The 14,198-nt window shown below is 41.1% G+C and overlaps 1 protein-coding gene across 3 annotated transcripts in view; it reads right to left on the reverse strand.

Annotated features, from left to right (window-relative positions):
* Nucleotides 1-2,146: 2,146 nt before the first annotated feature.
* CATSPERB (cation channel sperm associated auxiliary subunit beta) overlaps nt 2,147-14,198 on the reverse strand; it is a 107,206-nt gene continuing 95,154 nt past the window's right edge. For all 3 annotated transcript variants that reach the window (XM_053889706.1, XM_019462055.2, XM_053889705.1), the window contains 3 exons: nt 12,852-12,952; nt 12,094-12,168; nt 2,147-2,559 (listed from right to left, as the gene is read on the reverse strand). In XM_053889706.1, coding sequence (XP_053745681.1) covers nt 2,356-2,559; nt 12,094-12,168; nt 12,852-12,952 — 380 coding nt within the window. In that variant the 3' untranslated portion in view covers nt 2,147-2,355. The remainder of the gene's footprint in view (nt 2,560-12,093; nt 12,169-12,851; nt 12,953-14,198) is intronic.

The following is a 14,198-nucleotide window of genomic DNA, read 5'->3' on the forward strand; positions in this document are numbered from 1 at the left end:
GGTTTATTACCAAAAATACCCAAGGATAATGACCAACGGAAAGTAACAGACACCCGATAACCAAAGGGTAGGTTTACCAAAGGCTCAGACCCTCTGGAAATGAAGATAGTTCCTTCTCTTGGGCAAAGGATCCTAGTCAGCTGAGCTGCTGAGGTTCAAAGGAAAGGAAGCACATGGAATGTAGAGTGGAGAGGAATCTAATATCAGCTTTAGTATGTGTTACAGAAACAAGGGTCATAAACTCTATTCACATTTCTTGTTTTCTGTGAAAGCATTGTAATTATCACCATTTCCCCCCTTTTCAAGAAGAAACTAAGAGAAATTGATAGCAGGTAGACTTTGAATTGTCTTTTTTGGGGGAAGAGGTGAATGAATTTGTGGGTGCATGTACAATAGTTGGATTATCTTAGCAGGAGCATCTTTGAATGTACAGGAAGACACACGTGTGCATCTATAGACCATAGTATAGAATCTTAGGTTAAATAACTTACCAATGGCCATATGGCTAGTAAGTGATGGAGGGAGATAAAAACCAGGCCATACGATGTTAATATCAGTGGCAACTGAGTGTGGGTTATATGGGAACCCTCCATACTATCTTCACAACTTTCCTATAAATCTAAAACTATTCTAAAATTTGTAAACATTTATTAAAAGAAAAAAAAACCAGGCTGTTAGACTCTGGAACTTACACTTTTAACCACGGTGCCATGTTTTATCTCTAGACCTTTGGCCCAATGGATGCTCTGAAGAGTTGAAAAACTCTTGTTTCCTAGGTCCCCAGAACGTTCTCATTCTTGCCCATGACAAGAATCGATTGTCCAGATTTTGCTCGGATTATCTTTCTATAGTATTCTTCCAATAAATTTCCCTTTTTATTACAATTAGACACGATCACTCTCTATTATGCACCACCAAACAGCAACAGCTAACAATTATAGTATTCATGGAGCCAGGCGCTGTTCTAAGTACTTTACATGCAACTATTCATTCGGCCCTCACAATAACCTGCCTATTAATTATCTACTATCAGGTGAGTATTAAGACTACTTCCTTTTTACAGGTGAAGAAACTCAGACACAAGGAAGTAACTTGCCCAGGTCACAAATCCAGGAAGTGGCAATCCTGGATGCCTGGCTCCTGAGTCTGATCCTTGGAGCCACTTTGCTCACTGCCACCTCAAGAGACCTTTCCCAATATACAGGCACAGCCACAGTTTATAGCTCTCAGAGCTGGGCTCTCCTGAACCAGATGTTTACCTTTTCCTTACGTTGTCAGAGCAGTGTGCTGCCTCTCCTGAGCTTTTCCAAGAGAGTGTAGCCTGATCTCAGAATGTATTGGCCATCTTCTGACTATTTGGGAGCAGGTGCTCTGAGAGAGCACGCAGAGGTACATCTCTTGGATATCTGCACGTGGGTTTGTAAACCAATACCTTGCACACACAGTGTTCTTCCAACACCCCCATAATGAGGGTCGCATCTCCCTCTTTTTAGGTACTACCGTCTGGTTTTGAAGTTGCTTCAAATGGCTTCATCTTTAATTCCTAGGAGGTTCTGACAGTACACCTGCGGATGGGTCTCCTCCGCACCTGCCTTTCCCTGGCAGGACTGCGTTCTGCTTATACTCTTTTGTGAACAGAGCAAGGCACAGGCATTCTGATTCCACAGAATGGGCTCCGGTCAATAAAAGCTAAAACATACGGAAAACTCATCCCACACAGAGATGGTTGTCATTTTACAGTTTTCTAAAAACCTCAAGGAAAATCTTCTATGTAAGGGTTAACATAAGAAATTTGGGGGGGCACCTGGGTGGCTCAATCTGTTGAGTGTCCGACTTTGGCTCAGGTCATGATCTCATGGTCTGTGAGTTCGAGCTCCGCGTCAGGCTCTGTGCTGACAGATCAGAGCCTGGAGCCTACTTCGGATTCTGTGTTTCCCTCTCTTTCTGCCCCTACCCCACTAGTGCTCTGTCTGTCTCTGTCTCTTAAAAAATGAATAAACGCTAAAAAATAAAAAAAGAAACTTTCTGTATATGTAGGGGCACCTGGCTGGCTCAGGCAGAAGAGCATGTGACTCTTGATCTTGGGGTTGTGAGCTTGAGCCTTACATTGGGTGTAAGGATTAAATTAAATAAATAAATAAATAAATAAGTAAGTAATTTTTCATGTATTTAAAATAGGAACACAGAATGGTAAACACACTGACAAATAGCAATTTGAGTTATAATGAGTTGAATGGTAATAGCATTTTATCTCATTTTTATATTCACATTTAAACATATTGTTCTAGGAATTGTCTAATAAAAACAGGAAATAAAGAGAGAATTGTGATTATTGTTTGTTCACTATTCAGATTTTCATCTATAAGGCAGCTGATTGATGCTGAGATTTGATAAGTTCACTTTGTTTGTTGTCATAAAGTTTTGGAACATATCACCTGGGTGGATGTTACGTATTTGAAGCATAAATGTTATAAAAATCAATGCCCCCAGCACTACAGCTGTGGCCACAGCAATAAGTGTGTGTCCCGGAAATGGCAATGGTACTTCATCAACATAAATCTGCAATGGAAAAAGCAAAGTCCGTTAGCTTTCTGAATCTAGTCATTCGAAACACTGAACTTCATATGATTTCCCCAACAGCAGAGGTATTATTAACCAATTTAGCAAGCTTCTGCTCAGCTACATGCAGATATTTGGCATCCACAAAGCCCAGAGACAGTCACTTGACAATCTGGCAAGAAATGATTTGCACACAATACAGGATAAGAATTTTATTTACCATCCTATACCTTTATCATTGGTCTTTAATGGCGGCGGTAGGCAGGATACGGCGGGGAAAAGTTCTGTGTTCAGTTATAGAGGAATGGACAGCGTGCTTTGGGAAAACAGGTAGGGAATGACTAACTGCCTAGGGTGACTAGGGATGGAGCTTCCTGAGCTGGATCTTGAAGAATAATTGGGTCCACAGAAGAGGAGAAGAAGAATGGGCATTCCCAGGAGGGGGAATCAGTATGTGCTCTTTCAAGCCATCATCTCTTTAGAAAATCCTCTAGGTGTTAACATAGGGAAACTTCTGTATATTCAAAATGCTTCCTACACCTGAATGGATAACTAATAAAAATAAGTTCCTAGAAGAGAGACAGGATTGTTAACAGAGAGACACAGAGGCATCTTCTCTGGGACTTGAGTCAAGAATGGGCACCGTTTATGTTAAATGTAGAAGTGGGGACAGAGAGTGAGGTGGTTTGAGCCCGGTGACTTGGGTTTTGTCTGTGAGGCAGGAAGCAAGATCATATTTTGAGGTAAAGAAGGGATGAGTGGAAGTAAGACAGTGGCAAATGTGGGAAAATGCCAAGGATAAGAAAAAGGATCAATACGCTGTTTTAGGATATAGCTCAAATTAAAGTTACTACCACCATCCCTCCTAGTGACCTAAGGAGGTATGCCTTTCCTTAGAAACAGCCCTCGTATGCCGTCAATTCTTTTACAATTTCTCTCAGCTTCACTTATTCCATTCCTTTTTTTTTTTTTTTAATGTTTTATTTATTTTTGAGACAGGGAGAGACAGAGCATGAACAGGGGAGGGTCAGAGAGAGGGAGACACAGAATCTGAAACAGGCTCCAGGCTCTGAGCTGTCAGCACAGAGCCCGACATGGGGCTCGAACTCACAGACCTCGAGATCATGACCTGAGCCGAAGTCGGCTGCCTAACCGACTGAGCCACCCAGGCGCCTTTCTTATTTATTTATTTATTTTCCACTTATTCCATTCCATTTTCGAGCCTGCTATTGTGAGCTCTATCGACTCACCTTGTACAAACCAACCACTTAGCCTCCTTTCCACCCTGTCAATCCAGGTTGACATAATAACATCGCCAGATTCATCTTGGTAGGACACCAATCTGTCCATAAAACACTTATTTTTTTTAAGTGAAGTTGCTTTATTTGCAACCAAAAGAATTTTGACCATAGGGAACTGTTACTGGAAGTGGGATGTTGTAAGCTGCAGAATTTAAAAGGTGGACCCGGCTGAGTGGTGTGGAGAGCAGCGAGAAACCATTCTTTCCCATCCGGGCAGATACTTATCCTTGCAATAATGGATCAGCTGGCCTAACCATCTCCTGTTGTACTTTAGAGCCAATGGTATGTGTTCAGTTGGTACTGGAATTATTGGGAATTTGGTAGAAAATGTTAGATGCTGAATGGATATTCTACTTGTGGTCTTCCAAACGGTACTGTAAGAAAACAAAAATCTTCCTTTTAGGGGCGCCTGGGTGGCTCAGTCGGTTGAGCGTCCGACTTCAGCTCAGGTCATGATCTCGCGGTTGACGAGTTTGAGCCCCACGTTGGGCTCTGTGCTGATGGCCCGGAGCCTGGAGCCTGCCTCGGATTCTGTGTCTCCCTCTCTCTCTGCCCCTCCCCTGCTCATGCTCTGTCTCTCTCTGTCTCAAAAATAAATAAACATTAAAAAAAATTAAAAACCAAAATCTTCCTTTTAAGCTGGACCATCAGATGAGTTTGGATAATTAGCTTTGTTAAGAAAGATCTAATCTGGGGTGCCTGCGTGCCTCGGTTGGGCGTCTGACTCTTGATTTTGGTTCAGATTGTCATGTCATGGTTCATGGGATAGAGCCCTGGGTTGGGCTCTGTGCTGACAGCATGGAGCCTGCTTGGGATTCTCCCTCTCCCTCTCTCTCTCTCTGCTGCTACACAGCTCATGGTCTCGTGTGCTTTCTCTCTCACGGAATAAACTTAGAAAAAAAAAGAACCCTCAATTTTCCATTCAAAAAAAAAAAAGAGAGATCTAATATGTTTGTGGCCAATGAGAGAGACAGTTTATACGCTACCTGTAATTGCAAAAGTGAATTTTCTTTTCTATGCAGAAGTTAGAGCCAGAGGATACAAGTTACTATAATCATAGTCCGTTTGGGGTTTGTTTCCATCTTTCTGTTCTGCTTCCTCGGTGTTGGGTATCTCCCCTCTCTGTCCCTACAGCCCTCATGGGTGACAGCAGCAGCTCCTGGGGCTACAAGTTTTTTGTTCAATATCATCAAGAAAGAGCAAATACATGTCCCAGCGCTTGGAACAAAAATCCTGTGATTCACTCTGACTGGGCTGCTGTAAACCTTGATTCACTCTGACTCTGACTGGGCTCCTATAGACCTCGTGTCCATCCCCAAACACCTTTCTTCGAAAATGTTTAATATCTTCTTATTGCTAATAGGAATGTTCTAAAGCTCTCTTTACGACATTTGAGGTCTCCCACAATTTGACCCTAACCTACCCATGTTCTTATACATAACCTTGAGGTCCATCCAAATGTCTATAAGCTACTCAAGAGGTAAGTTTTATACGTTCCTTATCTGTCTTTGAGGCTGCTGTTCCCTCTACCCAGAATCCCTTCCTTACCCATTTTTACCTAAAATAAAATTTGAGTCACCTCGCCAGACACTATAAAAGTTTCACTTGTTCAGTTAAGCCATCCATTATTTTTTGAGACTAGGCACCTGTATCACCTCTGAATTCTGTATTCTCCAGCAAAACCGCCTCCTCTAAAGTTCTTGAAAACAGTTTTTCCTCAAATGTTTCCCTTCCAATCTTCTTTGACTATCCAAATATTCCACACCATGTCTCAAAAAAGGTTAAGCCCCAGAATCATAAAGGAGTATATTCTGGACACAATGTCTCTTTACTGCCAAAATACTTCAATTTGCATTTCTTAAACACAAAGAATTCACTTAAATGGCCACATTGTAATTACCGAAATCAAGGAATTAACACTGAGACAATGCTGTTATCTAATCTACAGATGTTCAGATTTTTTCAGTTCTCCCAATAATGTCCTTTATGGTGCACAAAAATCCGTTGCTTCGGGATATTTGAAAAGCAGGTTTCAACAGTCCCAAGAAATTTTACGCTCTTTTTTTCTATTTCTTAATGATTCTCTTTCTTTATTTTATTTTGAGAGGGAGAGGGAGAAAGAGAGAGAGAACACAAGCAGGGGAGGGGCAGAGGGAAAGAGAGAGAATCCTAAGCAGGCTCTACACTCACGACAGAGCCTGATACAGGGCTCAATGCCACAACCCTACGATCATGACCTGAGCCCAAATCAAGAATCGGACACTTAAGCAACAGAGCCACCAAGGTGCCCTGATTCTTTTTATCAACTATGCAATCATTTCCTCTGATTCTTAAAAAAAAATTTTTTTTAATGTTTATTTTTTGAGTGAGAAAGAGAGAGAGACAGAGTGTGAGTGGGGGAGAGGCAGAGAGAGAGGGAGACAGAATCTGAAGCAGGCTCCAGGCTCCAAGCTGTCAGCACAGAGCCCAATGTGGGGCTCGAACCCACAAACCGTGAGATCGTGACCTGAGCTGAAGTTGGACGCTTAACTGAGACACCCAGGCACCCCCCTCTTTTCTTTCATTCATTTTTTTTTGGTCCCTCTTTCATTCCTGAAGCTTTGTTTCCTTCTGTTGACATTTCTTTCCAGCCTGAAGAACTTCTTTATACATTTTTTTTTTTTTTAAGAGAGTTTCTGCTGACAGTGGCTTATCCTAATTTTCCTTCATCTGGGAATGCTTTTGTATTTCCTTCATTCCTGAAGGACTAGATATAGAATTCTGGATTGGCCCCCCTTGCTTCCCAAACTACCCCTGTCCCCCGTACGTTAAAGATGTTGGACAACTTTCTTCTAGCTTCTAAGGTTTCCGAGAAAAAAATCAGCAGTAATTCAAATTATTGTCCACTTACATGTTTTCTGTTTGTTTGTTTGTTTTTTTGGTTGCTTTCAAGATTTTTTTTCTTTGTCTTTGATTTTTAGTAGTTTGATTATGATGTGTTTAGACAGGATCTCTTTTGGTCTGGATTCATTAAGCTTCTTGAATATATAAATTTATGTCTCCACCAAATTTGGGACATTTTCAGACTTTATTTCTCTTCATTCTCCTCCTCCTCTTCCTCCTCCTCCTCCTCCTCCCTCCTCCCCTCCCCCCGCTTCTCCTCTTTCTTCTTTTCCTGCATCAATCCCTTTTTCCCATCCTTCACTGACTCTGGTGACATAAAGATCACACCTTTTGATGTCATCACATAGGTTCCCGAGGCCATTCTTTTTTTTTTTTTTTTTTTAAAGACACATTTATTCAGCATCATGATCAGACTGTTACATTTAGCAATCAACAGCATGGGTGCAAAAAAAAAAAATCGACATAAAAACCCTTTGTTGGGATGCTTTACACTTTCCACAGAACCGAAAATAAAAGAACCTGTGATATAATTAATCACAAACACAGGCCTCAAGTTTTTGGCCCATACACATGAGTATGGTCTAAAACAGGTCTTCTCTGTAGCAGCTAGGCCCTGCCATACTGTGCGTGGCTGAGCGCACAAATCTGTCAACACCTAAGTTGTCATCCCACCAAAACCACCTCCACAACCGCCACCAAAGTTTCCGGAACCACTTGGATCTCTTTGGCCGGATGAAGCGCTTGCTGTCTGTTGCTCAGATAGGGCTCTCCTTACTTCGCACTCACAACATGGTATTTTTGAATGACGATCTGGTCTACAGAGTCATGGTCATCAAACGGGACAAAAGGAAAGCCTCTCTTTTTGCCACTGCCTCGGTCCGTCATGATTTCAATCACTTCCATTTCCCCATACTGTTCGAAGGAATCTCTTAGATGATGTTCTTCAGTGTCTTCTTCAAGGCCACCGACACAAATCTTTTTGACAGGTAAGTGGGCACCAGGTCTTTGAGAATCTTCCCTGGAGACCGCCCTCTTGGTTCCACAACACTTCCGTCCGTCTTGTGCGGCCCTGCATTCATGGCTGCATCCACGACTTCCACAGTGGCTCACATGACAAACCCAAAGCCTCTGGAGCACCTGGTGTTGGGAGCTCTCATCCCCACAGAGTCTGTGAGCGTTCCCCATTGCTCAAAATGGCTCTTCAGACTCTCATCGGTTGTTTCAAAGCTCCGATGAAAAGCTTCCACAGCTGCTCAGGCTTTTTGGGAGACTCCGACTTAGACATGATGGCGGTGGGAGGGAGACTTTCACGATGCTTCCTCAGTGGCGTTCATGGGCAGAAAGGAGGCCATTCTTTGTGAGGTCTTTTTTCTTCAGGGTGGATTTCTACTGATTTATTTTCAAATTCACTGATTTTTTTTTCTCTGCCATATTTGTTCTGCTACTGAGTCTATCAAGTGATTTTCAAGTTTTAAGTACTGTATTTTTCAGTTCTAAAATTTCCATGTGGTTCTTTTTTACAGCTTCCATTTCTCTACTGAGAATTTCTTCCATTCCCTTTTCAGCCATTTCAAGTGTTTACCTTTACCCCATGGGAGCTGGTTATCATGGCTGGTTTAAAACATCTGTCTGGGGGCACCTGGGTAGCTCAGTCAGTTAAGCATCTGACTCTTGGTGTTGGCTCAGATCGTGATCTCACAGTTCATGGGTTTGAGCCCCACGCCAGGCTCTATGCTGACAGCATGGAGATTGCTTTGGATTCTCCCTCTCCCTCTCTCTCTGCCCCTCCCTCCCTCCCTCTCTCTCTCAAAAATAAATAAATAAATTTAAAAAAATAATAACGTGTATTTTATTTTGCTGTCCAGTGCTGATTGTCTTTTGAGGATTATATTTTCTTAGTTATTGGCATAGTGAGTAATTTTAGATTTTATCCTGGACATTTAAGATATTTATGTTGTGGGAGACAACTGGGTGGCTTGGCCGCTTAAGCAGCTGACTTCAGCTCAGGTCATGGTCTTGTGGTTTGTGGGTTTGAGCCCCGCGTCGGGCTCTGTGCTAACAGCTCAGAGCCTGGAGCCTACTTCAGATTCTGTGTTTTTCTCTCTTTCTGCCCCTCCCCTGTTTGTGCTCTGTCTGTCTGTCTGTCTCTCTCTCAAAATAAATATTAAAAACATATAGTTATGTTGTGAGACTCTGAGTCCTGTTAAAAATTCTTTGGAAAGTGTTTTTTTAAGTTCATTTATTTATTTCGAGAGACAGAGACAGCGTGAACAGGGGAGGGGCAGAGAAAGAGGGAGAGAGAGAATCTTAAGCAGCCTCTGCACTGTCAACGGAGTCTGATGCAGGGCTTGAACTCACAAGTGAGATCATGACCTGAGCCAAAATCAAGAGTCAGCCGCTTAACCAACTGAGCCACCCAGGTGCCCCTGTTGGGTGTTTTGTTTGTTTTAGTATTTGGACACACGTCGAGTTCAGACCCCAGGTTCTGCTTTACTTTCTGTGGTGGCTCCATTGTCAGTTTAGTTCTCAAAACCTTTGCTATGCTAGCATGTGTTCCTGGTTTCTATGTTGCTCAGGGGTTACTCTAGAACTTAGGTGGTATGTATATTGCATTTTTATTTTGAAGCCTTTGCTATGCTTCTATTTTTTTTTTGTTTTGAATTACTGTATTTTTGCCAATTTTATTTTATTTGAGTTCTTAAGGTTTTATTTAAATTATAGTCAGTTAACATACATCTGCAGCAGTGTGGACTCATTACTGGGGCTAGCCTTAGGGCAGGGTCAGGATAGAAAAAGGAGAGGGAAAACTATAGAAAGCTTATGAAGGTAATTGAAGACGATATAAAGAAATGGAAAGACATTCCCTGCTCATGGATTGGAAGAATAAATATTGTCAAAATGTCAATACTACCCAAAGCTATCTACACATTCAATGCAATCCCAATCAAAATTGCACCAGCATTCTTCTCGAAACTAGAACAAGCAACCCTAAAATTCATATGGAACCACAACAGGCCCCGAATAGCCAAAGTAATTTTGAAGAAGAAGACCAAAGCAGGAGGCATCACAATCCCAGACTTTAGCCTCTACTACAAAGCTGTCATCATCAAGACAGCATGGTATTGGCACAAAAACAGACACATAGACCAATGGAATAGAATAGAAACCCCAGAACTAGACCCACAAACGTATGGCCAACTCATCTTTGACAAAGCAGGAAAGAACATCCAATGGAAAAAAGACAGTCTCTTTAACAAATGGTGTTGGGAGAACTGGACAGCAACATGCAGAAGATTGAAACTAGACCACTTTCTCACACCATTCACAAAAATAAACTCAAAATGGATAAAGGACCTGAATGTGAGACAGGAAACCATCAAAACCCTAGAGGAGAAAGCAGGAAAAGACCTCTCTGACCTCAGCCGTAGCAATCTCTTACTCGACACATCCCCAAAGGCAAGAAATTAAAAGCAAAAATGAATTACTGGGACCTTAGGAAGATAAAAAGCTTCTGCACAGCAAAGGAAACAACCAACAAAACTAAAAGGCAACCAACGGAATGGGAAAAGATATTCGCAAATGACATATCAGACAAAGGGCTAGCATCCAAAATCTATAAAGAGCTCACCAAACTCCACACCCGAAAAACAAATAACCCAGTGAAGAAATGGGCAGAAAACATGAACAGACACTTCTCTAAAGAAGACATCCGGATGGCCAACAGGCACATGAAAAGATGCTCAACGTCACTCCTTATCAGGGAAATACAAATCAAAACCACACTCAGATATCACCTCACGCCAGTCAGAGTGGCCAAAATGAACAAATCAGGAGACTATAGATGCTGGAGAGGATGTGGAGAAACGGGAACCCTCTTGCACTGTTGGTGGGAATGCAAACTGATGCAGCCATTCTGGAAGACAGTGTGGAGCTTCCTCAAAAATTTAAAAATAGATCTACCCTATGACTCAGCAATAGCACTGCTAGGAATTTACCCAAGGGATACAGGAGTACTGATGCATAGGGGCACTTGCACCCCAATGTTTATAGCAGCACTCTCAACAATAGCCAAATGATGGAAAGAGCCTAAATGTCCATCGACTGATGAATGGATAAAGAAATTGTGGTTTATATACACAATGGAGTACTACATGGCAATGAGAAAGAACAAAATATGGCCCTTTGTAGCAACGTGGATGAAACTGGAGAGTATGATGCTAAATGAAATAAGCCATTAGGGGCGCCTGGGTGGCTCAGTCGGTTAAGCGTCCGACTTCAGCTCAGGTCACGATCTCGCGGTCCGTGAGTTCGAGCCCCGCGTTGGGCTCTGGGCTGATGGCTCGGAGCCTGGAGCCTGCTTCTGATTCTGTGTCTCCCTCTCTCTCTGCCCCTCCCCTGTTCATGCTCTGTCTCTCTCTGTCTCAAAAATAAATAAAACGTTAAAAAGAAAATTAAAAAAAAAAATAAAAAATAAATAAATGAAATAAGCCATACAGAGAAAGACAGATACCATATGTTTTCACTCTTATGTGGATCCTGAGAAACTTAACAGAAACCCATGGGGGAGGGGAAGGAAAAAAAAAAAAAGAGGTTAGAGTGGGAGAGAGCCAAAGCATAAGAGACTCTTAAAAACTGAGAACAAATTGAGGGTTGATGGGGGGTGGGAGGGAGGGGAGGGTGGGTGATGGGTATTGAGGAAGGCACCTTTTGGGATGAGCACTGGGTGTTGTATGGAAACCAATTTGACAATAAATTTCATATATTGAAAAAAAAAAGGAGAGGGGTGGGGAAAGAGGGAGAGAGAGAGAGAGAGAGATTTTATTTTTGGTAATGTGGTATCACTATTCGATAATGAATGAGTCATTAATCAATTAACTCAAATTCTCATTCCCTGCCCCCTAAGGGGCACTGATTTTGGTTCCAAATACTTTTGGATCCTGACAGCTTTAGGCGTATTAAGACTATCATCACAACAATGATAACCAAAGGGAAGATCATAATGGAAACTTGAGTGTTATAGACCTGTGTTCCTCTGGGGAGATGCCCTGAGAGGAAGTGCGGTAAAAGTCTGAAAACTGAGTTAAATATGGAAGATGGAAAGAGAATAAAAACAAATATAAGCACTTATTAAAATTTTCCCAGCATTGCTGGGTCCTATACCTGTCACGCACTCTGCCTTCACCATTACTGACAATGTCATCCCCATTCTTCAGGATCTCTGGTCTCCAAGCCTTGTGTATCACACAAATTATGCTGTTTGTTTTGTTTCTCTTTAGTGTCTCTTGCACTGACATTTGTCATGTTACTTCCCCAGCCATCATCCCATCGGTACCTTGTGCATTTACTATACCTGAAATTCTTCAACTAAGTTGCAAAAAGTGACGCCCGGAACAACAGACACTCTGAAGTGAAAAAGTTCAGAGCCCTGTGGAAAAAACACACCTGGTCATTAGCAGCATGGACACGTATATTCCTTCAAGCTAAAATACACACCGTGGCCACTTTCCCTACAGATGATGCATAGAAAAATCCGATCCCCTTCCTAAGGCTCTTGCACATCTACTTCATGTATCAAAATTAGAACGGAGGGAGAAGGACAAATAGGTGATACTTCTTTTTAGAATGAAGAAACAGAGACACAAAACCTAACATGGACTTGACGAGTAATTTGGGCTAATCATCATATTCATGGTTTTGATACGTTCACTAATTGTTACTGACTTTTATAATTACCTAGATTATATCAATTTCATGTGTTCTTATGGGCGGCTATGAAGACGTACCTGTATACATCCAAAAGTACACACAAGAAAACTCATTTACCTCCTAAATTTTGGAAATAACGTTTCTGCTCTACCTTGAAAAATAACCTATTAGTTTTGCCTATCAGCTCAAAAACTAGTAAAGTGTTCAATTTAACTTTCAGATACATTTTGAAATACCGATGTCAAGAGAAATGGAGGAAAAATAAACACTTTTCCATATATCTTAAAGATACAGTTTCTGCTACTGACGGACAGCTATAGTTTAAAACGTAAACCAATCTTAGTTTAGACACATGTTCTTTGTGAACTCAAAACAGGAAAAACAAAAATGCTGTCAACTCACCTTTATACTTAAGTTGAGGCCTAAAGGATTATACACTGGAGCATCAAGACGTGGTTCTAAGTAATCTTTCAATTTTTTTACATTCTCTGGTACACTGTGTTCTAAAAGTACATGAGGTATATTTTAAGCACGTTATGCTGTTTTCACATTTTGCATAAAATTTACTACATACATCAAGGTACAATGAAGGAATTTACTCCGTAACATGGCTAAGTTATCCCAGACTTTCAGTTCTGTTTGACTTTATAGAAAATGTACTTAGGGAAATGAGGCCAACAATGCATCTTCTCAAGGACATTGTCAAGAAGGACAAGCCCTTTGACCACTTCATTCAGGTTGCCCTTTTCTTCCAACCCCATGCTTATGACAAGTTCTAACCTGTACATACTTTATATCTTTGGCAATGAGATAATGCAACCTTAGTGGTTGGTAAATGATTTTCGATAAGGTGGCAGAAAACTTTCACAATAGGATCCCTTAAATCTTTTCTAAAAGAAACGATCAGGTGTTCTTGCTTTTCTTGTAATTCTTTCTAAAACCAGATATATGGTGTGGGGATTAGAAATTGCAGTGGTATAATGGTACATGGGATCTAAGGGAGGAGAAAGCTTTGATAGCAGCATTTGCCAATTTCCATGGTATAAATAGCCTCACCATGGCTAATCTCTCTACTAATGGCTTAACAACCAGTACACAAAACGCTTGAATATTTAACAATTGATACTCAAAAGCTGGCAACATTAGGCTCCGGCATACCACAGAAAATGGGGATGTTAGTAAAGTGAAAGAGTAGTTTTCTTTGCTAGATTTTTCATTTCAAGAATGCATATACTGGGCAGAGTAAGACTCACAGAACACCCAGTGTCTGGATATTTGGTAACATTAATAACTGATCAAAATTTCATTTAATTCTATCTATCTATTTGTCTGTCTACTTACTGATCGAGTGGGAGATTGCCTTAAAGTATTTATAAACAAAATGTGCAGGAAAAAGTTGTATATTCGAGGTAACATTGAATTGTGGTAAATTTAATTTTAATTTAATTTTATTTTTTTACAATTTTACTTTCAAGTAATCTCTACACCCAACATGGGGCTCAAACTTACAACCCTGGGATCAAGAGTTGCGTGCCCTACTGACTAAGCCAGCCAGGTGCCCCTGATTTTTCTTGTTTAAAAAAATTTCTGCATCTCTTAAATTATTTTACCATAGAATTTTGAAAAAACTTTGCTCATATTAGAGAGTAGATTCTATAGGCTATCTGGCCACACCTTTTAGAACCTTCTCTGTAACACGAAACCATTCGAAAGAGACACTAGACCAACGTGTAGCACAAATTCAATCAA

This window comes from Panthera pardus, unplaced genomic scaffold (assembly GCF_024362965.1).
Source record: "Panthera pardus isolate Hobbes unplaced genomic scaffold, ASM2436296v1 HiC_scaffold_24, whole genome shotgun sequence".
Taxonomy (NCBI): Eukaryota; Metazoa; Chordata; class Mammalia; order Carnivora; family Felidae; genus Panthera; species Panthera pardus.